Genomic DNA, 24,234 nt, shown 5'->3' with positions numbered 1-24,234 from the left:
TTTCTAACATTTTGTTGAGGACTTCTGCCTCTATGTTTATGAGAAATATTGATCTGTAGCTTTCTTCCCTTGTAATGTCTTTGTCTGGTTTTGACATTTAGGTAATGCTATCCTCATAAAATGAGTTAGAACTTATTCCCTCAGCTTTTATCCTCTAAAAATGACTATAAAGAGTTAGTATAATTTCATCTTTGAATTCATTTTTGTTACATTTTTTTATCTCTCCTTTTTTGGTTTTTCTTAGGATTTGCATCTCTCTGCTTATACAGTTCATCTGTTTTTACATGCTGTCCACTTTATCGATTTAGAGCCTTTAGCATATTAATCAGAGTTGTTTTAGGTCCTTGTTTTGTTAATTACAACATTCTTGCCATCTCTGGTTCTGATGATTGTTCTGACTACTCAAAATGTGTTTTTGCCTTTTGGTATGCCTTGTAATTTTTTCTTCATAGCCAGTCATGATGTACTGGGTAAAAGAAACTATTGTAAATAGGCCTTTTAAATGTGCTGGTAAATTGTGGGGAGAGAAGCAGTCTATAGCCCTAAGATTGGTCTCAGTATTTTACTGAGTCTATGCCTCTGGACTCATCACAACTCTTTCTCAATTTTTTCTCCCACTTTATTTGGGGCAGGATGGTCTAGAGTTGGGTATATCCCTTTTCCATGTGGTAGGCTAGAGGGGCCTGACGTTGGGTATTTTTCTTCCGTAGGTCAGTTAGGCTCTGATAATACCCCCAACACACTGTGCACTGGTTAACTAGTTTACCCTGAGGACAGACCTTTTTAGGAAGAACAGAGTGCTCTAGCTTCTTTCAGAATGATTCCTCTTCCCCTCCCCTAACTGGAAGTAAGGGATTTTTCTTTGATATCTACTACGGAAAATTGGTTGAGCTCCTGGAAGTAAATCTCACAATATTGTGGGGACTCCCCTATGACTAAGTCCCACTGGATTTTTTAACTCTCAGATTTGTCCACACTGAACCTCCAGCAATTCACCAATTATAATTCAGGTGTTCCTACCCAGGCACTGGTTCCTGTGGTGATTTCCAGTCCTGAGTCTCTGCTCTTGAGTGTTCAGATAAGCTGAAACTCTCTGTATATTCCAGAAGAATATACAGATATGTTATTAGAATAAATATGAGTCTGATAATTTCAGTGGATACAAAATATTCTGAAATGGAAACTGCAATTTGTGTGTATGAATAAAAGAAAATATAACTAAAATATATACTTTAACTTCTAATTTTTGAATAATTGTATAAGAGTTGTGTAAACTATGTCTGATTAGAATTATAAAGTCTTATTGAAACCCATTTTAGAAAAATAAATAGCGCTATCATGTTCATTGATAGGAAAATCAAAATTCATAAAGATGTCCATTCTCTCCAAATCAGTCTACAGATTCCTTGTAATTCTTATTAAAAGCTCAAAATCCCAAGGTTCATGAAACTTGATAATTTTTGTAGAATTTTACATTTAATTTTTAAAATCTATAATAGAAGAGCAAAGAGCTAAGGATAACCAAGGTGCTCTAGAAGAGATACAAGGGGAGAGGGTATTACCCTTCCAGGTATTTTGAGCAGGATGACCAAATAAGATGTCTCTCATGTATCCCCCCACCCCTCAACAACAATGACTTGGCATTTATCCACAGACAAATGTGCCTTTGTGGGAGATTCAGGATACAGATAGGAGATTGTGAAATCCAGGTGCAGTACTAGACAGACAAAGACCTTTTGAGAAGGCAAGTTTGCAATCAGGTGACAGACCCACAGAGTGTGATCCTGGTTGCAGACATGGAAAAAAGCTCTGTACCCCTGAGAACTCAGCTACAGCCTGTTTCTCTTTGGTTCTGTCACCAACACCATATGCCAAGGAACCCAAGAAGAGTCATGCCCACCTGCATGTCGAGTAAGAAACACACAAACCTCAGTCCCAGCTGTGGGCCCTGAAGTGGCCCATGAACTGGCTTGAGCGCCTATGGGATCCCCGGAGGCAAGTTTGCTAAACTTGGTCAGACTGTAGATTCTGAAAGGGCCCTGTAACTGGGCTGCAGCCCCTCCCAGCCACAGTCCTCAAGTAGCCTTGCTGGCACAGCAGCCAGGCAGGAGGCACTCCTCTCTGCACCCCAGGAGATCCTGAAAGGCTCCTATACTTGACTCCAGCCTGCTCACAGCCGCAGTCTGCCTGCCGTCCTGAGGGTTCAGGGTCCCAGAGGGAGACACTTTGAGCTACAACCTGGAGATTCTGAAAGCGCCCTAAATTGGCTCTAGCCCCTTCTAGCCATAGTCTGTGAAAAATCCTGCTAACTTGCAGACCCAGCAAAATACACTCAAGCCTGGGTCCCCAGAGATCCCGAAGAGTTCCCTACTTAGCTGCAACCCCATCACAGCTACATGTCCATTAGCAGATCTGCCACACAGGGACCCAGTAGGAGACACTCCTGTCTGTGCTCTCAGAGACACTGAAAGGGCCATACACTTAGTTCCAGCCCCTCCCAGCCACAGTCCATAAGTCTAATTTTTGATGGGTGGGTAAAGAGGATGTGGTATATATAGAGATATACACACACACACACACATATATATATAATGGAATATTATTCAGCCATGAAAAAGAAGAAAATCTTGACATTTGTGACAAAATGAATGAAACATTCTAAGTGAAATAAGTCAGACAGAGAAAAACAAATACTGTACGATCTCACTGAAATGTGGAATCTTAAAAAAAAAAAAAGGCCAAACTCAAAGAAATGGGGACTAGATTGGTGATTGTCAGGGATGGGAGGGGGAGACTTAGGGAGATGTTGGTCAAAGGGTACAAGCTTTCAGTTATAAGGTGAATAAGTTCTGGGGATCCAATATTCAGTATGATGACTATGGTTAACAATACTGTACTATATACTTGAAAGCTGCTAAGAGAGTAGACATTAAATGTTCTCACCACAAAAAAAGTAAAATAGGTGGGGTGATGGATGTGCTAACTAACATTACTGTAGTAAACATTTCGCTATACTTCTGTGTGTATCAAGTCATCATGTTGTGCACTTTAAACTTACACAATGTTATATGTCAATTATGTCTTAATAAAGCTAGAAAAAAGAACAAGTACAAGAAAGAAAGCTAATGAATAGAAGGAAAACCACTTAAGTAGTGAAATTTCTGAATGATAAAGCAAGCATTGTAGTTAACTAGGGAAAAGAAGAAGCCTTGAATAAATAGTAATGGTACAACTCTTTATCCCTGGGCAAGGGTAAGAAGAAAGAAAGGAGAGGAGAGAAGAAGAGAGGGAAGGAGGCAGGAAAGAAGGAAGAAGGAGGAACAGCAAAGGAAGGAAGGTGAAAAGAAAAGAAATTGAGCGCAACCTACAAAATACACAAAAATAAATTAGTAAGTAGATTAAAATCTTCAAAAGCAAAGCAAGACCATAGCTTCTTTGGAGACAATATAAAAGGAAATCTTTACGCTTTCAGAGTAAGAAAGGGTTTCCTCAAGTGCATAAAGAAAATGGTTAATTAATTTGACTCCATTAAGTTTAAAACCTGAAGGTCTTCATATGATATTTAGGAGAATGAGAAGCACATCATAAACTGCCAAGAAGATGTTTGCAATACAGGAAACTAACAAAGGCTTATATAGAGTATACAAGGAATTTATTGAATCAATAATGAAAGCACAAGCAAACCCATTAGAAAAAATGGGCAAAAGACATGAGAAGGATATTCACTGAAAAAGAAATAAAAATGGCCCCAAATATATGAAAAGTTACTTAATCTTAGTAATAGAAATCTAAGTAAAACCTAAGATGCAATTTCAGACCTACCACATTGACCAAACTTAAAAAAAATCATTATTTTGATGGGTTATAAAATTAGAACATGGCAACAGTTGCTGATGACTGTTAATAAAAGTCATTCAATCATATGCTAAGTAAGGATGTGGTACTGTGAGGACTAAAATGCTGTGTTGGTTAAGGTAAAATTTTGTATAGTCTTGGTTGGAGTATAATTTTTTGAGAAAAGTCTGAAATTACCTAGTAGGGGAAAAAATATATATATATACAATTTACATCCTATTGATACTATTGCTCTGTTATTACAACAGAGGATATATACAAGAATGTTCATAATAGCAGCATTATATAAAAAAAAATTGTAAATAGATAGTTGTCCATCCACAGAATGTCATGATGTAGTCACACAACAGAACACTATCTATAGAGCTTAAAAAAAACCCCATGATTTCATCTTTAAGAGTATTGAGCATAAGCAGCACATCTATGCTTGTATTTGTATAATATTTAAATAAACTAAACAATAGAGTGTTGAGGAAATCACATATAATGGTAGACATCAAATTTCCAAGAAAATGTTCACCAAAGTCAGACTTTTGGTTTTTACTGGAAGAAGCATGTTTCTAAGAAAATGATGACTATCTATTTCTTAACTTGCTTGTAGGGCACACAGAAGTTTATTATTTACATCAACTGTATACTTACATTTTTTCACTTTTTATTGGTATGATATTTTCTAAAATCTGAAACTTCATGTGTTAATATTTTAAAATATATAAAAATATTTTTATGTTGATGTAAGTTAGTTTAAAATTCCTAAGTCAACTGATGGGCTTAAAAAGATGTTTGTAATGCATATCATAGAAAAAAAGGCTTTAGAGTCCCTAAAATTCCAGACCAGTTAGAGATCAATAGAATAAACAGCCCATAAGAAAATGGAATAATTGCTGACCACCTAAGAAAAGGTCTGAAGATAAAGGTTAAATGTTTCAAAAATTTTAGAGGGCATTGTGGCAGAGATATAAGTACCAATGTTTAAGACAATATATATATATATATATTTTTTTTTTGTAACACCAGAGCTGGAACAATCAAAGTATAGCTTTCACACTAGACTAGTTCAATGATTTGTTATATCCATTCATATGAATATTACTAAATCAATATAAAGGATAATGTAGATTTTAACATGTTGTGTGGAAAGATGTCAAATCTATATTAAGTGAAAAAATACGTAAACATGAATATTTAGTCATCGTTCCTACTGGTAAAAGAAAGAAAAAAATGTATATTTATGTTTAATAATACATAGACAATATCTTGATGTAAAAACAAGAAAAGTTAATAGTGCTTATGTAGGAGAAACATGAAGCTAATTATCATTTATTATATATACTTTTGTTCCATTTGAATTTTTTAGCAATTTATATTAGTTATTTTTATCATGACATCAGAAATGAAATTATACTCATAGTGCATTCAGAATTGCTTAATAAAGAACATTAGAGTACAGCAATGAAAATCAATGACAGTACTTACAGTAAAAGAAAAACCTATTAAAGATGTTAGAGTTAAAAATTTGCCATTGATCCTAAGGACTATATTTGTTTCATAATACGTATACATACAGAATCCTATACCTTTCCTCTATTTATGTATAATATGACAAATGTCCTAGAAAGTTATCGATTAGAACTAGGGCAGCATTTCTAACAATCAGAGTATATTTCTAATTCTGTGTTTTGTGTTTATTTGTAAGGGAAGAATTGAGGCCAAGGCCCTGGTCTTATTTACCTTAAATCCACACACTGCCTATACCCAGGAAGTTCTTATCAGCTGTTAAATTATTTACTGTGAAATCAATTCAGTGTAAATTCAAAATCATGTGTAAATCTAAGGATTTTTAAAGTGGGTTCTTTTGAGTATTAGTTCTGTGAAACAATGTGTCTATTAAAAATCAGTGTTATGGACTGAACTATGTTCCTCTAACATTAATATATTGAAGTCTGACTGTATTTGAAGATAGGTCCTTTAAAGAGATAACTAAAATTAAATGAGGTTATAAGAGTGGGGCCCTAATCCAACATGACAGATCATCTTATAAGAAGAGGAAGAGACACTATGAATGTACATATACAGAGGAAGACCGTGAGAGGACATAGCAAGAAGGTGACCATCTACAAGCCGGAGAGATAGGCCTCAAGGGAAACCAGCCTTGACAACACCTTGGTCTTGGACTTCTAGCTTCCAGAACTGTGAGAAAATAAACTTGTTTTTTTGTGCCATCTAGTCTTTTAGATTTAGTTATAGCATCCCTAGCAAACTACTACATTAAGGAAGTTAAATTAGTTAATTTTTCTAATACCTAGTATGATCTTTTGTTTGTTAGTTCATGTTTCTTCATGACTCTCAAAAATATTTGGAGTGATAACAAATGCTGGAGAGGGTGTGGAGAAAAGGGAACCCTCCTACATTGTTGGTGGCAATGTAAGTTGGTGCAGCCACTATGGAAAACAGTATGAAGGTTCCTCAAAAAATGAAAATTAGAACCATATGGTCCAGCAATCCCACTCCTGGGCATATATCCAGAGAAAACCATAATTCGAAAAGATACATGCACCCCAATGTTCATAGCAGCACTATTCACAATAGCCAAGACATGGAAACAACCTAAATGTCCACTGACAGATGAATGGATAAAGAAGATGTAGTACATATATACAATGGAAGACTACTCAGCAATAAAAAAGAATGAAATAATGCCATTTGCAGCAACATGGCTGGAACCAGAGATTATCATCCTAAGTAAGTCAGAAAGAGAAAGACAAATACCATATGATATCACTTATATGTGGAATCTAAAATATGACACATATGAACCTATCTATGAAACAGAAACAGATTCACAGATATAGAGAACAGACTTGTGGTTGCCAAGGGGGAGGGAGGTGGGGAAGGGATAGAGTGGGAATTCTGGGTTAACAGATGCATTATTATATGTAGAATGGATAAACAACAAGGTCCTACTGTATAGCACAGAGAACTATATTCAATATCCTGAGATAAACCATAATGGAAAAAGAATATAAAAAGAATGTATACATATATATAACTGAATCGCTTTGCTATACAGCAGAAATTAACACAGCATTGTAAATCAACTATAGTTCAGTAAAAAAAAAATATTTGAAGTGAAAGCCAGCCTCAGCCGATGGGATCAGGTAAGAGCTAGATACGTGAAAATTGTAAAGCAAAACTATTCTTTATTAGAAAAGGCAAGCAATTAAAAGTAGAACATATGTAACTAGTGAAGTGAAAAATATGCTGTTTTTAACACCTCAAGCTGTAAACTCTTTTAAGTTTTTCTATTTAATTTTCCAGGTTTCTGTATTATACTCCCCCAAGAAACATAAAACATACTAGGAAACTTTTCAGTATGACCAGGTATGATGAAGCAGTTCACATAGGACTTACTGAAGTTTCATCCCAAATTTATGAAAGAGATAGGAATAGAAGGTACTCTGGTCCAACAGGAGAATGGTATAAATTTTAAATCTAATAATCTATGATTTTCAAAATTTGTAGAGCAAAATTCAAAGTAAGTTAAAAAACAAATTTAATCCCATTGTTAGTATAGCTTAGGTTTCAGTTTATTACTGGAACCAGGCAAGAAGATTATCTCCCTCTTTCAACAAACATTACACTCTCTTTACCGACAAGAAGTCAAATGTCCTCCTTTATGAAAACTTCGTGTACTAGACTTATTTGTGATATCCTGCATCTGACAAAAATACATCTTCCACTGGATTGACATTTAATGGCATGTTTTATATTTCATTTTGTTTTGGTAACAATCTTTTAAGTATTGAAGTGTCCTACAAAATAGATGACTGTAAAGAGAGAGTAACCATAGCAAGATATTTCTTGCCTCCCCTTCCCAATTATTTATTGAATAACAGTTCATTGCTATCACTTGTGGAATTTTATGTGGAGGTGAAAGTTTTAAAAATATATTCCTTTCATCTTCCTAGACTTTTCTTAAACCTCCTTAGCTTCTTCTGACAACTACTGTAGAATGAAAAGCAGAGTCTCTTACCTAATACTTTACTGTAAAACTGGTCCCAAAGCTGAGTGTCATATTGTTGGAGCCAGAAGTCAAAGAAAATGGAAAGTATTAAATTTTTTACCCTTTCTGGAAATGTCATTTTGTCTGTTAGTCCTACCATGGCAACAGGCACATAAGAAGGCGGAGCTGGAAGTTTCCCACAGTATTCCTCCATTGTGCTACCCAAGGAGAGCCTTAGCGTGTACACAAAAGGGACTTCCAGAAACTCAGCAATCAGCTCTCCACAGGGCATCACAGGGTCTATAATCATAACATTATAGTTGGTTTCCTGGAGTTTCTTCATGATTGACTGGTTGTAGACAACACTCTCACACAGAAGTGTTAAATGTCTACTTATTTGAAGAAAAAATTCTTGCAGTTGTTTTGCTGATTGTTAGGGTGACAATGATGTCATGACGTTAACAGACAGGTCTGAAAAGTCATTTAGTGTGTTTTCAGCAGTCTCTCTGTCCTGTGGCACAGGGACCACCTCAAAGTTCAGTGTGGAAGGCTTGTTGTGATCCATGATGAGATTTTGTGGAGACACCAACACAGTTACTTCGTAGCCCCTTTTTGTGAGTTTCTCCAAAATAACCTTTAGATTGAGCCAATGACTCATGTCACAGGGCCACACCAGGACCTTCTCACAGAATCCACAGCCAGTGTATCTGAGCTGCAGCAGTAGAATTGCTGAAACACATTTCTCAGACACCATGACAGCAGCTCACTCACTCACTGCTCTACAAAGGTTGAATATTTGCTGGGCACAGAAATGAAGTGACAATTTAGACATAGATCAAGTTAAAAATTAATTTCTAGAGTTAGGAAATGGCACTTACATGCAGAGAACTTTGCCAGTGTTTTTAACTGTGCACAGTACTATATGAAATTTGTTCAGGAGGAGATATGAAATATTTATATATTTTGGAGGAAATGATTGCCATCTTCTAGGAGTTTGTTTTAAATATGTCAAAATAGAAAATATATTTTTAAATGACAATTTTAAAATGTGATAGAAGAAGCCATTTAAGTAAGTCTAGTAAATAATATGGTATATCTTTTGGAACTGATGATTAATAATTTGGGGAAACATAAAATGTAGGTCTGGTCATAAGGTTGGTCACATGCTAGTATGTGGATAAAACACATACATCACATAATATAGAAGGAATATACTAAATACTGTTCAAAGGTACAGAGTTTCAGGGCCTCAGAAAATGCTGTCACTCTAATGTGAAGAAAATCAGACAAAGCTTCAAGATGGAGGGGACATTTCAGCTGAGCCCAGAAGCAAAGATTACAGGAGAAGGGTTCTGAAGGTGAATAGAAGAACAGGAGAAAAAGATGAATATGTAAGTCATGGTCATTTAAGCATACAGTTATTAGTTCAGTATGTATGGAGCAGAGGCTATCACAAAAGAACTGTGCAGAAAAGGAAAATATTAGTTAAAATAAGACACTTTGGAGAGCCTTGAATGCTATACTCTGGGTTCAGTTTTAATCTCCATAAAAATATGTCTACTCAAATTTTCAAATCAGGTTCAGAAAATGATCATATATATCCTTTAATAAAACTATTCTGGCCTCTAAATAGGATTTGAGTTGTAGAGAAAAAAGAAAATGTAAGTGGTTAAAAATTAAATATTAGGAAAGCAAGATTTGATGAGAGTATCAGGGAGAATATAATATTGATTTGTGAATGGAGAGCATAGAATGAAAGTCTTAATGACTGATGCGAAATGAAAGGTGACCAGTAGTTAACAAGGAAGTGCTTGGTTTACACTTTGAGCAACCAGAGTGTGATAATGACACTAGCAAAATCATGAAACACTAAAGGAAGAGTAGCTATCAGAAGAATTTTTGACCTGCAGTGTGTAAGTTAAAGACTGGACATGTCTGTGAATCCAAGAGAGGGGTAAAATTTAGAAGTACAGATTTTGTGTCCAATCATCCATCCATATTTCAATCCAATTCCAATTCTTCTCCAAATTCTTGATATTTCATACCTTCAACAAGCAATTTTTAGCACTTATTATATACCAGATTCTATATTATTCGCAGGGCATAAAGAGACAAGTAAGATACAGTTCTAATTCAAAATGATCTCACAGATTATTGCAGAAAATAAGTTAGCCAGTTACCTAATACTTATTCTACAAGTATAAGGGAGATGGATCATATAAGGTAGAGATGAATTGAGGAAGGGCAAAGCCCATGAAGGAGGTTGCTTAGTGGAGGAAGGGAATGATGGAATTATGAGTTAGCTTAAGAGTCTATTTAGCAGGTTGAAAAGTATCACTTAGAAGTAAAAGATAATATTAATGTATCTGTGTTCTAAGAAGTGTGGCATAGTTATGCCAAGGGTTATATTCAGTTACAAAATTATACTGATTTCAATAATTTGAAAGAGATATATTGAAATTTCAAATCCCTTGAGAGCTTATCTGTTTTGCTAAAATGAAAACACAGAGTAGGTTTGCTTAGAAGATGCCAAGATAAATCCAGGACCAAGGATTGAGGGTTGTGCTGTGTTGCATAGTTAGGCTAAGTTCTGGTAGTAATTGGTAAAAAGCAGAATCCAAAAGAGAGTCAGAAAACAAGAAGATAGGACAGAACCATAAATCCACGAAAAGAAAACTTGAGATAACATTATAATCTTAAAGGAGGAAGGTCCTTTTATACAGGATAAGTAACCCAGAAGTGATTCAAAAAAAAAGACTGATAAATTTATCTACTCACTATGACAAAATTCATATGTTGTAAACAGCTTAAACAAAGTCAAAGAGAGAGCAGAGATATATAATACAGTTCAGAAATTGACCACAACATACATGTGTAATTTGGTAGAGAAATATTTCTAAGTTCTTTTATTATATGAGAAAACTAAGGTAGAACTCAGATTTTGAAGAAGGATTTATTTGCATAAATTTAAAAGTATAGGCATTTTTTCACTTACGTAAAACTGAAACATTTAAAATTCTAGATAAAATATAAAATTGCCCATTAAAATTCATTTTTGATTTGGCAAGAAAGTAAAAAGGCAGCAGGATCAAAGCAGGAATTCTGATGTTCAAGCTTGTCATTTCTTTGAAGAATACACAGTATAGGGCAGGAGTAGGGAGAAGGAAAGTCTGAAGGTTTGCCTAAGACCCCACACCCTGCGTATGTTCATGTAATGTTAGATTCTCAAGATATGGCCTCACTTTTATGAATAATTCCTTTACACAGAAGTTTACAGCAAGGAAAATTGCTATTTTTGACTTGGCATTGTATGGATGAAAAAAATCTTCCCTTAGAATTAACACAGTCAGCTTTTGTATGGATTTCCAGCTCAAACTAGAAAAGGCTCTTTGAAGAAACTTTGACCCCAGCTTCAAAGGTTCCCACAGATAAAATTTCAAGGGAAATAAACAGCTCCTTTTCACAAGGAAACAAGGCTTCAGGACTGAGAACCAGAAAAAGCAACAGAGACCAGAAATATTAGCACAATGATTTGAAATATTATTATTGTTTGAAATGAAAAATAAAATTATTTTGTACAATATATTTAAGGCTATGAAAGTGAAGTCCGAAAATATGGGCAAGGAACAAGAGATTAAAAAGAATAATTGTGAAAATTTGCTAAAGAAATAAAGTGAATTTCTGGAAATTAAGAATTCAACAAATAAAATTTAAAAGTCAATTTTGATTGAAGAGCAGATTAAATGCAACTGTACAAATGAACAGTGACCCAAAAGAGAAATCAGAAGATGTTATGTAGAATTAAGTTCTGAATTAAAAAATGAAATAGGAAATATGATAGAATGGTGAAGAGGCATGGAGAATAGACTTAAGACTTGAATCTAGTTAGTGGTTTTGCCTAATTGGTGCCTCCTCTCTCAAGTCTTTTTTCACTCTTTAAATCTTATGCATTTTTCATGCAACCAGTCTGCACAGCTAAGCCCTACATTTATGTTCCTTTAACCAAATCTTCCAATTACTTTAAATTTTTAAATAAATAATCATTTTAGACATAAAAAGTTTCAAATTAAGTATAGAGATTTCTGTATACCCTGCAGTAGTTATTACTATGTGTTTGCCTAATAGTGATTTTCTATTTCCATTACTCCTTCTGTGACTATTAATTGGAAATTTACTGTAAAGGTTTGTAAAAATATGTGCAAACATATGAATAGCATGATTTGCATAGTCTCACAGTATCTCCCTTCAAGATACTTATTAATTACAAAGGGTGAAATAGGGAGAATCCTGGCAGACACCATCTTAACTAAGTGATCAAAATATGGTCACTAGTAATAACCTATCTCTATGATGTGCCTCTGCTATGTCACACTGTGAAGGACACAAGATCGCTTTGGTAGTATTCTTACCCCAAATGTATCATTTCACCCTAATCACAAGAGAATACCAGAAAAAAAAATTGAGGGATATTCTGAAAAATAACTAGCCAGTACTCTTCATAAAGGAAAAAACAAAGAAAGACTGTGGGAACTGTCACAAATTGAAGAGTAGGGAGACTGGACAAGTAAACACAAGGGGGAAACCTGGATTGTATATTGGAAAGAAAAAAGGGTATCATCAGGATAATCGACAATGTTTTAATAAGAATTCCTAGTTTTGATAATTTTATTATGGTTGTGTAAATGTAATGTTAAAAACCCAGTCAATTAAAAAATTCAATGTTCCTTCTATATTTATTAATTAGAATTTAAAGAATTTCCTACTTACTCAATTATTTACTTATATTGCTATAACTCAAAAATTTATTTATATAGATTCTATTTAATTTATTATCATTATTTATTTTATTGCTCAAATTGTCACAGATTTTGGAAACTTTTTCATATATTAGTTCCTATGTCCTTTTGATATGGCCCCATCATTTTCAAGCACTCTTTACTTTCTGATACCACAAAATGTTTCAGGATCTTCTACTATTTTCACAGCCCCAACCTTAAAATCAACCATTTCTTCAATGAATACTGGTTCATTTTATTAGAGAATGGCACTTAAAAATCAAGATGAGCATGTTATGTGTGTTCAGTGCTACTGGGGTTTTAGTCTTATTCAGAAGACAAAGCTAGTAAATATACTTGCACATACTAATACTCACATAACAACATGGGGAATATAGCCAATATTTTGTAATAACTGTAAATGGGAAGTAACTTTTAAAAATTGTATTTAAAAAAGGATGCACTAGGGGGAAAATAAAAGAAAATAAAACTGCCATAACTTTCAAATGCTATAGTTGTCTATATTGCAATTCAAAGAAACATACAGCCACTGCTAAGTTACAGCTCTGCACCTAGAGAGACAAACTTTCAACTTATACATATATATATATATATTTAATATTATATATAATGTATAGAGAGATGTTCTGCATATGTAATGCTTTACAAACTTGAACATATCCATAGTTTAATATTGCATACACAAACATATATATTAAACATATGTAATGTTTTTAAGTTGATATGTCTAGTTTGGTTCCTGCAGAATGAATGGCCCTTCTGCTTCCTCAGAGCTGTTGTCTGCTTGGATCTTGTGGGTCAGCTCTTAATTGGGTGGGGAGGTGACATATTTAACCTATTTTGTACTTAGTGTCTTTAGTGTTATATTTTACTGACGGTAATAAATGTCATCTTATGAAAAAGAAAAAAAGAATTAGCTGAACTTTAACTCTGACTCCCTATGCAAAGAATTACCGATCTCCTGGTACTTTCAGGTATAACATTTAGCTTTAACAGGGCCAAAAAAAACTGGCCCACTTATTGTGTAAATATGAGAGGTTCCTACATTGAATGGGAAGATTGAGTTCATCATTTGATAAGCCAACTTCCATACTAATGTTCATTCAGGAGTCAGTGCAGAATGTTAAACATAAAATTCTTTTTAGGGTGAGGGAAGGGAGGAGAGGCAAGATAGGGGTAGGGGATTAAGAGATACAATCTACTATGTATAAAATAAGTAAGCTACAAGGATATATTGTACAGCACAGAAAATATAGCTAATATTTTGTAATAACTATAAATTGAGTATAAGCTTTAAAAATTGTGAATTACTATGTTGTACACCTGAAACCTATAAAATATTGTAAATCAACTATACCTCAATAAATTTTTTAAAAAGTAAAAAAAAAATTTAATAAAAATGCTTTGATAAACTGAAAAAAGTTGATATGTCTATATAATATGCACTATATATAATATTATATAATATATAATACCACTTTATATGGATAGATGCATATGTTCAACTTTAAACAATATCTACAACATCAATATCAATATAGACACACACACATATATATAATACTGATAATTTTGGAATTAAAAAACAGTAAGAATAAAAAATAAAACATTATAGATATTCAATAAAACAGTGTAATTCAATATTGCAATGTAAATTTCTGTGTAAAATGTTTTTCCTGTACCCATTTATTGAAGAGAGCATCATCCTTTCTCCATTGTATGTTCTTTGCTCCTTTGTTGTAAATTAATTCTCCATATATGTGTGGGTTTATTTCTGGCCTCTCAATTCTGTTCCATTGATTTATGTATCTGTTTTTCAGTCAATTCCATGTGTCTTGATTATTATAACTTTGTAATATAGCTTAAAATCAGGGAGTGTGGTACCTCCAGTGTATTGAGTCCTTCAGCTCCAGAATTTCTGTTTGATTCTTTTGAGAGTTTAAATCTCCTTGGTAAATTATTCTTTCTGTTAATTAATTCATTAATTTTATTCCTGAGCTCATTGAATTGACTTTCGGAGTTCTCTTGTAGCTTGTTGGGGTTTCTTCATGATAGCTATCTTGAATTCTCTATCAGATTGTGATATTCAGTGATTTTAAGATTGGTTTCTGGACAACTGTCATTTTCTTTTTGTGGTACAATGTTACTGTGGATCTTCATGGAGCTTGATGAGTTGTTCCTCTGCTGGCACATTCAAAGTAGTGAATGTCTTTCTATTGTTTTCCAGTACGTGGCACCATAGCAAAGGTTTTTCGTTTCTCTTACCTGCGCTGACTGGTTATATTTGAGAGTAGGCACTTTCCACCCTCTGCTAACTCTGTCATGGGTGTTGCCTAGTGCTGGCATTGTCACTGCTTTGGAGTCCCTGGTGCCTTGCTGCTGCTGATGTCACTGGCATTGCTGCCTGAGGCTCCAGGATAGTGGGTGCTTCTGCTCTGTCTGCCATCTCCTGAGTCACGCACGGGCTTGTTCTCCACAGGGGGTGGGGGAAGATGGAGGGAAGTGGGGGTCACAGGTTCCTCTGCTGTGTTCGGGGTTATTGGGTTCACAGGCACTAGCACTGGAGGCAGGGGCGAGGGCCTGGAGTTGTGGGTGTCTCCATGGTTAGAGGGACAGAGTCATAGACACTGCTCCCACAGCTGCCCGGTTACCTGTGGCTGCAAGCACCATTGCAACCAGGAGGCCTGAGTCGTGTGCGCTGCCTTCCCTGCTGTAACCACGTTCTCTGGGGCTGAGTTGCTGGGATTACAAGCATCACCTCTGCTGTTCCCTTGGTTACACCTTCTCTAGGTATTCTAGTCCACTCACATTTAGATGTACACTTGGTACATCTAGGAAGGGCATTAGCTGCCAAATCACTGAATAGAAAACTAGACCAGAGATGCCTGATGGATCACAAATTGAACATGAGTGACAATGTAATGATGTTACTTTTACAGTTAAAATGATTGTAGGGTGTATTAAAAAGCTCAAGAAAGAAAAATGGAAGTCCAAAGAAAACAAAAACACTAATTCAAAAAGATACATGCACCCCAATGTTCATAGCAGCATTATTTACAATAGTCAAGTTATGGAAGTAATCTAAGTGTTCACCAACAGAAGAATGGATAAAGAAGATGTGAGGTTTTTATATATACACATACATAGACACAATGGAATATTACCCAGCCATAAAAAAGAGTGAAATCTGCCATTTGCAACAAGGTAGATGGACCTAGAGGATATTATGCTTAGTAAAAGAAGTTGGACAGAGAAAGACAAGTGCTCTAAGTTATCACTTATATTTGGAATCTAAAAAATAAAACAAACAAATGTACATAACAAAACAGACTCACAGATATAGAGAACAAACCAGTGGTTACCAGTGGGGAGGGGGAAGTGGGATTAAGAGATACAAACTACTATATGTAAAATAAATAAGCAATAAGGATATTTTGTACAGCACAGAGAATATAGCCAGTGTTTTACAACTTTAAATGGGGTATCATCTATAAAAATATTGAATCACTATGTCATACACCTTAAACAAATATATTATAATATTGTAAATCAATTATAGTTCAATAAAAAAAGAAAAATGGAAGTAAATAAGAAAACTGAACTAAATGGTAGGAGTTATTCAGTCTGATAAGTGTCTAAAAAGTTCTGGAGAGCTGCCATGTTAAAAAGGGATCTTAGAGATTGATTGACGTGTTGGTTACAAAGGTATATACATCTGATAAAACAAAGCACTGTATGCTTTACGTACTTTTTAAAAAGAAACATGCAAATTAACCTTTAATAAAAAATAATAATGAGCACATCAACAATATGGTTACAATTAAAATAAAAGAAAAAAGAAAATGCCCAGTGAGATGAAAATGGAGAACAATTGGAATCCTAGTAAATGGCTGATGAGATTATCAATCAGCACAAGTGCTTGGGAAACTAGACTTTAGCAGTACCTTCTAAAGCTAAACAGATGCATAACCTATGACTTAGCAATTCCACTCTTATGTGTATACCCCATACTATTACATACATGTATTCACCAAAAGACATGCACAAGAATGTTCATAGCAGTGTTTATCATACATAGCCAAAACCAAGATAGCCTACATGACCATCAACAGTAGAATAGATAAGTAAAATGTATATTAATTCAATAGACAGATTTGAGAATGAACATACTATACCTACATGCAACGACTTGGACAAATAAAAAAAAATGAGGAGCAATAAAAGGAGCAAAATACAAAAGAGCTATAATGTGTGGTTCAGTTATACAGTTTAAAATCAGGCAAATTTAATCTGTGGTGTTAGAGGCCAAGAAAGTCGTTACCCTTAGATAGGAGTTGTAGGGATTGGTGTGAGGAGGGATAAGATGTTATGGGTGTAATAATGTTTTGTGTATTGGCTTGGGTGCTTGTTGCATGGGTGGCTTTATATTGCAAAACTGCAATGAGCTGTACAATTTATGATTTATGTTTTACCTCCAAAGAAAGGTTACAGAGAATTTTAAAAATCTCACAGCACTGGCCACAGGAAAACCGTATGTGAGAAGGAATTAAAAGCCTATGTGAGAGCAGATTAACAGAGAGATCCACATTTTCCAGGGAAAGGATGAGGTGTTGGCAATGAGGATTAGAATGGGAGTGAGTTACAGAAAAATAAACAAATAAAAAAATATTGGGCCCAGAAAGGGAGACAGAAATCAAATGTAAAAAACGTAGTGAGTAACCTAGCCCAGTTTCAGTCAAGTGGGGTAGATGGGAAATGTTATGAGGCTTAATTAATTAATTAATTAATTAATTTTAATGGTCTGGGAAAAGGTAAGGTTAGTTCTAGGGAATCCATGTAAAGTTTAGCAGCAGGGAAAGAGAGGGACCAACATGGATCCCACATGGTACTTAGAGGTAAAAGCAGGCTACACTGGTTGAGTGTTACTAGTACTGGGCTTTCCTCTCTCCTGTCTGCAGTGTGCTGGGAAAAATGGAGACAGATCAGGAAACCAAATGACACAGGCAAAATGGGACTATTCAGTTTCTTTACCGGTTTAACTATTTTCATTACAACATTCAAGTCCTTGGCCTTCCTATAGCTGTAGCAAAGGCTAGTCTCAAATCCTTCCCACATGAGAACTACCTATGTGCTACATGTACAGCAAATCTCTCTGAGGTTGGGGGAGAGATCAGACTCAGTGCAATTTGAAGATGCCTTACAGAACAATTAGCCAGAGCAAGATTTATTAATAGATTCACTCCTTAATATGAATAGCAATATCGGCATATTCCCAGATATGCCTGTTCCATTAGGTGTTAGAAGCATATTTAAAATTGAATTGATGATCATTTTAATTTACTTCATTCATAAAAGATTTCTTCACTGATAAATAAAACAGAATTTTTAACCAGTGAAGTTAGATATTTCCTTGTTACTTACTTCTATTTCTTTCAAAATAGATTTTTGAGGGTTTTTGTTTGTTTTTTAACCACATTTAAGCATGCTATTTTTCTAGTCTATTTTTCTCACAGAACTGAAGAACAGTCATTGAAATGGAAACTTCCCAGAAGTTTGACGTTATGAAATCTCTTGTGTTCAAAGATAATAATATCAAATATAAGGTACCTGCCCTATTTCAGTATCAATTTACATTTAACAGGTGTCTCTAATACTTTAAGAATGTAATTGAAAACAAAAGACAGATTGGATTTTACCAGTTCTTCTTGGAAATATAGCTTGATTTGAAATAAAATATTCAAGGTAGTTATTTGTTGTTCAACTACATTTAGTAACATGAGGAGCGTAAAGGATTTAAGTAAATAAAATATTTAATTTCTTAATATGTGGGATTTCTGAAGCTAGATTAGTATACTGTGCAAATAAGAAGTTGGGAACATTCTGTTTCACAAAGGCTTTTTCACACGTTATATAATTTGTCATGGTTTCCTTTGAGAAGGGAGATTTAGTGTATCCCAGAGGCCGTTTATTTTCTACAAATATTTACTGACTACTTTCTATGTACATAGTCCCATGATAGTATAATTAGGGCATTGTCATTACAGAGTTCTTGTGTAGTTTGGTGTAAATAATATTCAGCATAAGTATAATCCTTCATAATTGACATAACATTTCCATCCATAAAGTGTCATATGATCATCTTAAAGAGTACTGTGAAATAATTTCCCCATTTTAAGGAGAAGGATGTGCTGTGACTTGAGTTTACCTGCCTGACATCACACATTTAGCAAATGGAACTTGAACCCAGAATCTCCTGTGCTTTGCAAGGCCCTTCACTATTTTACTTTTTACATCTCCCTATTTATAGACAGTTACCTTATTCAAAACCCACAGTAGTTGGTGTGTGATACATATATGCACAGTGATAACTATTATAGCACACATTTCAAATGTCTTGGGAAATAATCATGTGAATAACACCTAAATTTAAAGCGAAATATGTTTTTGAAGCATATGAAATTTGGAACCCAGAAAAAAAGAAAATATAGTTATGTTACATTATAAAAGATATAAAAACACAGAATTTGACTTTCAAAATTCTACCATATCTATAAAGGATATGCAAAATTTAATTACCTTGCATATGTTTTATTTATATGTGTGTGATATGTTCAATATCTTTCCTCTAGACTAATTCCACAAAGAAGTTTAAAAGTGATGGAAAACAGGATAAAGAGTATTCCAAAATCAAGGAAAGAGAAAAATTTTACAGATTCTACTTGTGCAAGGTAAGATTTAAGGTCAAGTTATATTAAATCTTTATTGTAAATCCTTATAAGTCCTGCATCTATGGCCTGCCATGGGTTTTTGCACTTGTTTTTACCTATGCCTGAAATGATTTTCCTCCAGGTATCCTACTGGTTCTCACCCTCACTGCTCTCAGGTCTTTGTCTGAATGTCATCTTTTCATTTCAGACCTTCCTTTGCCACCCTACTTAAAAGTATAACACTACTTGCAAAACTGTCTAGTCTTCGTGTTTTACTACATAGCATATATCACAGTCTAACACCCTGTATATTTTATAGATTCATTTTATTTGTTGACTGCCTCCTTTTACTAGTGTGAGCTCCATAAGGGTAGAGTAGAGATTTTGATCTGTTTTGCTAACTGTTGTATTCCCAGTACATAGAAAAGAGGTAGGTACTGGGCTGGTATTTGGTAACTTTTCTACACAAAGAAAGCGAGATGGATGGAAGGAAGGAAGGAAGGAGGGAGGGAAAGAGGAGGGAAGGAAGGAAGAGGGAAGGAAGAAAGTAAAATAAATGAAGGAAGATAGGGAGAGAGGGAAGAAGGAAGAAAAGAAATAAAGGGAGGGACAGAGGAAGGGCAAAATGTGAGTAAAAGAATAGTATTTTGCATATTACCTTTGTAAGAAAGTACCATTGGTAGCATCAACTATTAATTTTTGCTGTTAATTAGTATCCCTGCTACTACTAATAGATCTAGAGAAAAAAGCATTAATTAGAAAAGAAAACAGAAAAATAAAGAAAGGAAGACTCATGAAGATGAGAAAAAGAAATAATATATACAATGAACCAGAACTGGCCTTGACAGTTTGTTTTATTTTGTTTGATGCCCATAACGGGATCTGTGAGACAAGGAACCTTGAGGTTTGCCAAAGGTCCCTGAGCAATTAAGTTGGAGGCAGTGCTGGCACAAGCACCCAGGGGAACCTAAGGATGGAGAGATAGTGAGAGGCAGAGAAGAGTATAAATTCAAGTTTCCAATGCCTAATCCTAGGCTTTTTAAAGCTTCCTCAGACAAAAAATGAAGAATGAAGAAGGGAAAGTAAATCAGGTATCAGTTCAAAATGTGTGTCAAGGTATTTTTTAGCAGTGTCATAATTTATCCTAGTAAAGGTATTTTCATTTCTATTTGAAGATTGATTTACACATTGAAAAGCTATTACCTAAATAGCACAACATTATTTGCTTTGAGACAACAACATACGTATTAATACCACCACTCCCTTTTCTAGGAATTTATCCAGAAATAATGTTCAAGGATGTGTACAATGATATAATAAGTGTATTTACTTCAGCTTGGCATGGGCAGTGGTACGGAAACCTTCTGCTGTATTAACAATAAGAATAAATAAGATATCTGGAATCAATAGTAAGAGAATATTTTAGAGACTTACCTAGGATTTTGCTGTAGTATTAATTCCATTCTCCCCAGTAGGACTGAAATATATAGTCTTGCAGAGGATAAGATGTGGTATTTTTAACCCTTTTACCAAAGGTCATCTGGTCAGTGAGCTCTGAAAGTGCTGCAGGTACATAGGAGGCAGGTGCTGGGATTTTTCCACAGTGTCTCTCCACTGCTGAGGCTGGAGAGAACCTCGACGTGTACATAAATGGAATTCCTGATTTCAGAGCAACAGTTCTCCACAGATTGTTACTGGGTCGGCTAGCAGCACATCAAAGCCTCCTTTCCGAAGTCTTGCCATTAACTTGGGGTTCTTTAATACTCCATCACAGATTTGTATATTAATTCAAAAAAAAAGTATGTAGGAGTTTTCCTAGTTCTTTGTGGACAGTCCAGAGTGTGAGAGGAGTTGGTCTGTGATCTATCCACAGCATTATCAGATGTTCAGTTAAGGAGTCGATGTTGCTTTTCTTGTAGGAAACAGATATCACCTCAAAATTCACAAGAGAATCATCAATGGAGTTGACGAATAGAGTCGCTGATGAAGCCTGTACAGTCACATTGTGATTTCTTTGATTCAACTCTTCTAAAATGATCTTAATGTTTAACCAATGGCTATCATCTGTTGGCTAAATTAGCACATTCCCACTTAGAACAATTTCAATCAGAGTCAAATTAAAAATCAGAAGATGGGAAAATTTCTTTGGCGTGATATCCATTATGGAAACCATCCTACTACAGATCTTTTAAGACGAAAAGAAACTTTCAAAGTATATTTAGGTAGATTATTTTTTCAAACAAAATAATATCTAATGCGATCGCTACACTCATTCATAAGTCAATTGATCTATAGATTAAAAGGAAAACAATATAACTCAAATTCTTGAATATATTAATATGATTAGTCCAACAAAAGAAATGAAATCTGGCCCTATTTTAAAGAAAAAGAAGCAGGCAGGTTATAAGCCTGATATCTGTGTTCTCTGTGAAAATAACCATAATTTATAAAATGTGCCTTCAAATTAGTATATCTTTCCCCAAATTAGGTTAAATGAAAAATAATACTTCTCACTGCTAAAGTCACTTTGCCAACACTTGCAGAACTTTCAAGCTGGCTATCTCTATTATAAGGCATTTCTACATGCATTGTCTAACTCAATACTTTTCATAATCTTGCTTAGCAGACGTGATTTACTCCATTTCATGGATAATGAAACTAATGTTGAATTGCAGAAGCAATTCGGAATATCCAGAAGCATATTTGACAGAGTAGTACAATTGGGACGATAATCATAACACTATTTCACTCATTTCTGGCTTTTTACAATGTCATGTCTCATCTTTGTTAAGTTTCAGGAACTTTGGCAATGCCCAGTGACCAGCATTATTATCATTTCCCCATGGCTCATATTTAGGAAAATATTAAAAACAAGCTTCCCTTAGAGGAGGTTTGCTCAAACACTTCAAGAACTTTTAGATTAATTGGGTAATAGAGTAAATTACTACACATTTGATAGAGGACAGTTTTCTTCTCTGATAAAGCAAATTGATCACTGTCTCCTTGTTGCAGGGAAATTTTTATTTTCTTCCCTATGATATTTTTATACACAATCAAGGAGATAGCGACCAGCACCCTAAGAAACCATACGCTTTTTACTCAGAGCTGTTTAGTAGCTTAAATTAGGTGAACTCTAGAGTTCAACAGCCCCGGATTCAAAAACTGACCCTTAACAAGATTTGTGACCCTGATGAATTATCTAGACCCTCTCAGCCTTAGTTTTCTCATGTGTAAATGAGAGATGATGCTAATTTGTTATATTACATTGTAAATTAGCAATAATATCTGCAAAGCTGCTTTGCAGACTGCTTGGTTCAGAGCAAGAGTTTAGTAATGTTAGCAGTTTAATAAATTTGTCTAAAGATTGACCAGTAAATCAGTGGGTTAGCTACAGAATTACTGGCTAGACATGGATGTAATGATATCTGTTAGTTGAGGTTCTTAGTGAATGCCAAACTGAACAAGGGCAACTGTATACTGGTGCTATTTTAAAAGTTAAAATCTTTAAAGGCTGCCATTAAAAAGAGAAAATAAGAACAAATAAAGTGATTAAAAGGATAGAAACCAGGAACTGAGATTGGAAATTAAGTGCTGGGTTTTCTCTTTATGATCTTTTGCCCTTGAATTGTGTCATTGTGTCACCTTAAGGAACAAAAGGACCAGGAAGGCAGAGAAAGGGAAAGAGGGGAGAGAGAAGTGATGTTTTTAGAATGATTGTATTTGTGTCCTTTCAAGAGCTAGCCTCAATTTGGTTATAGGGGCAGTAATTTTAAAATTAATTAGATTTTGAAACAAAACAGCAGGAGAAGAGTATGACTAATCTTGATGGCCATTAAAATGGCCTAGTGAAGAGAATTTAAAATAGCTTCATAAAGAAATCTGTTGCTGTCATGACCTTCTTATAAAAAGGAGACCAAAAACAACAACCTTTAAAGGATAACTGAAAGTTTATTTATAAAATACTGAGATTTATTCAATTATTGACGTCCTTGTAAGTATAATATAATAATTAATTAGACATTACTCACTAGCAACTGCTATGATAACATTTAAAAGCTTATCAAAATATACCAAGAATCAAATGCAGGTAGGCAGCCCTAAATTACCCTGAATTTAAACAAAAATTCAAGAGTTCAAGGAGTTAACTTTCCACTGTTAAGTGGTCTCTTCGGGACAATAACAAAATTATATAATTTAATAAAGACAATAGGAGATGATAGAATTAATTAGTAGCTGATATATATATATTATTTTTGTTTTCAAATTATTCTTGGATGTTAAAGTGTTTAATCTCATTGCCATCAGTGTAGGTGTCTGTTCCATTTATTCTCTGGTTTCCTGTATACCTGAAATGCTTCATAATTTACAAATTCAAAAATGATGACGAGATTAAAAAATAAATTATGTTTGGGGACATATGCAGTATAAGCTTAGATTTAAATTTCCATCAGTGAAAAAATAATACGCTAAATATGCATAATTTCATGAAAAAATGAAGTTCTGTAATTTAAATCGACCACATATTTGTTTGCTTTATGAGTTCACTATAGCTGTTCTGGATACGGTTTCAGTAATAGCCTGTGGGATTGTCATTCTATAGCCAACATAAGTCCAGTTTGCCCATCTCCATCATTTTGTATGTAAGAAAATAGATCAACAGAGGTTTAAATAATCTGAAAGTCACAATGCTGGAAATGCATTAGTATTCTGGTTCCCAGTCCAATGTTCCTTCTTCTGTAATCTACTTTTTAAATTGAATAGTTGAGATATATTTTATAACAGTAAAAATTAGAAAACATTACATTTCACAATGGTGAATATTTGATAGTGACATCTTAAACATAACTAAAGAGCTCAGAAAATAATTTTAAAA

At 34.4% G+C, this 24,234-nt stretch overlaps 1 protein-coding gene and 1 pseudogene across 2 annotated transcripts in view; both read right to left on the bottom strand.

The window, feature by feature from the left end:
* Positions 1–24,234, bottom strand: part of LOC309627947 (UDP-glucuronosyltransferase 2A2-like) — a 57,316-nt gene that overhangs the window by 14,553 nt on the left and 18,529 nt on the right. Inside the window, 4 exon segments of the mRNA XM_082390355.1 lie at positions 20,796–20,814; positions 20,818–21,038; positions 21,041–21,149; positions 21,151–21,425. Coding sequence (XP_082246481.1) covers positions 20,796–20,814; positions 20,818–21,038; positions 21,041–21,149; positions 21,151–21,425 — 624 coding nt within the window.
* Positions 973–20,824, bottom strand: LOC309627904 (UDP-glucuronosyltransferase 2A3 pseudogene; annotated as a pseudogene). Its single transcript has one exon. The product of its transcript is annotated as a UDP-glucuronosyltransferase 2A3 pseudogene (transcript).

Source organism: Balaenoptera borealis (genome assembly GCF_965194805.1).
Source record: "Balaenoptera borealis genome assembly, chromosome: 4".
NCBI lineage: Eukaryota > Metazoa > Chordata > Mammalia > Artiodactyla > Balaenopteridae > Balaenoptera > Balaenoptera borealis.
This window is presented reverse-complemented; position numbering and strand designations above follow the sequence as displayed.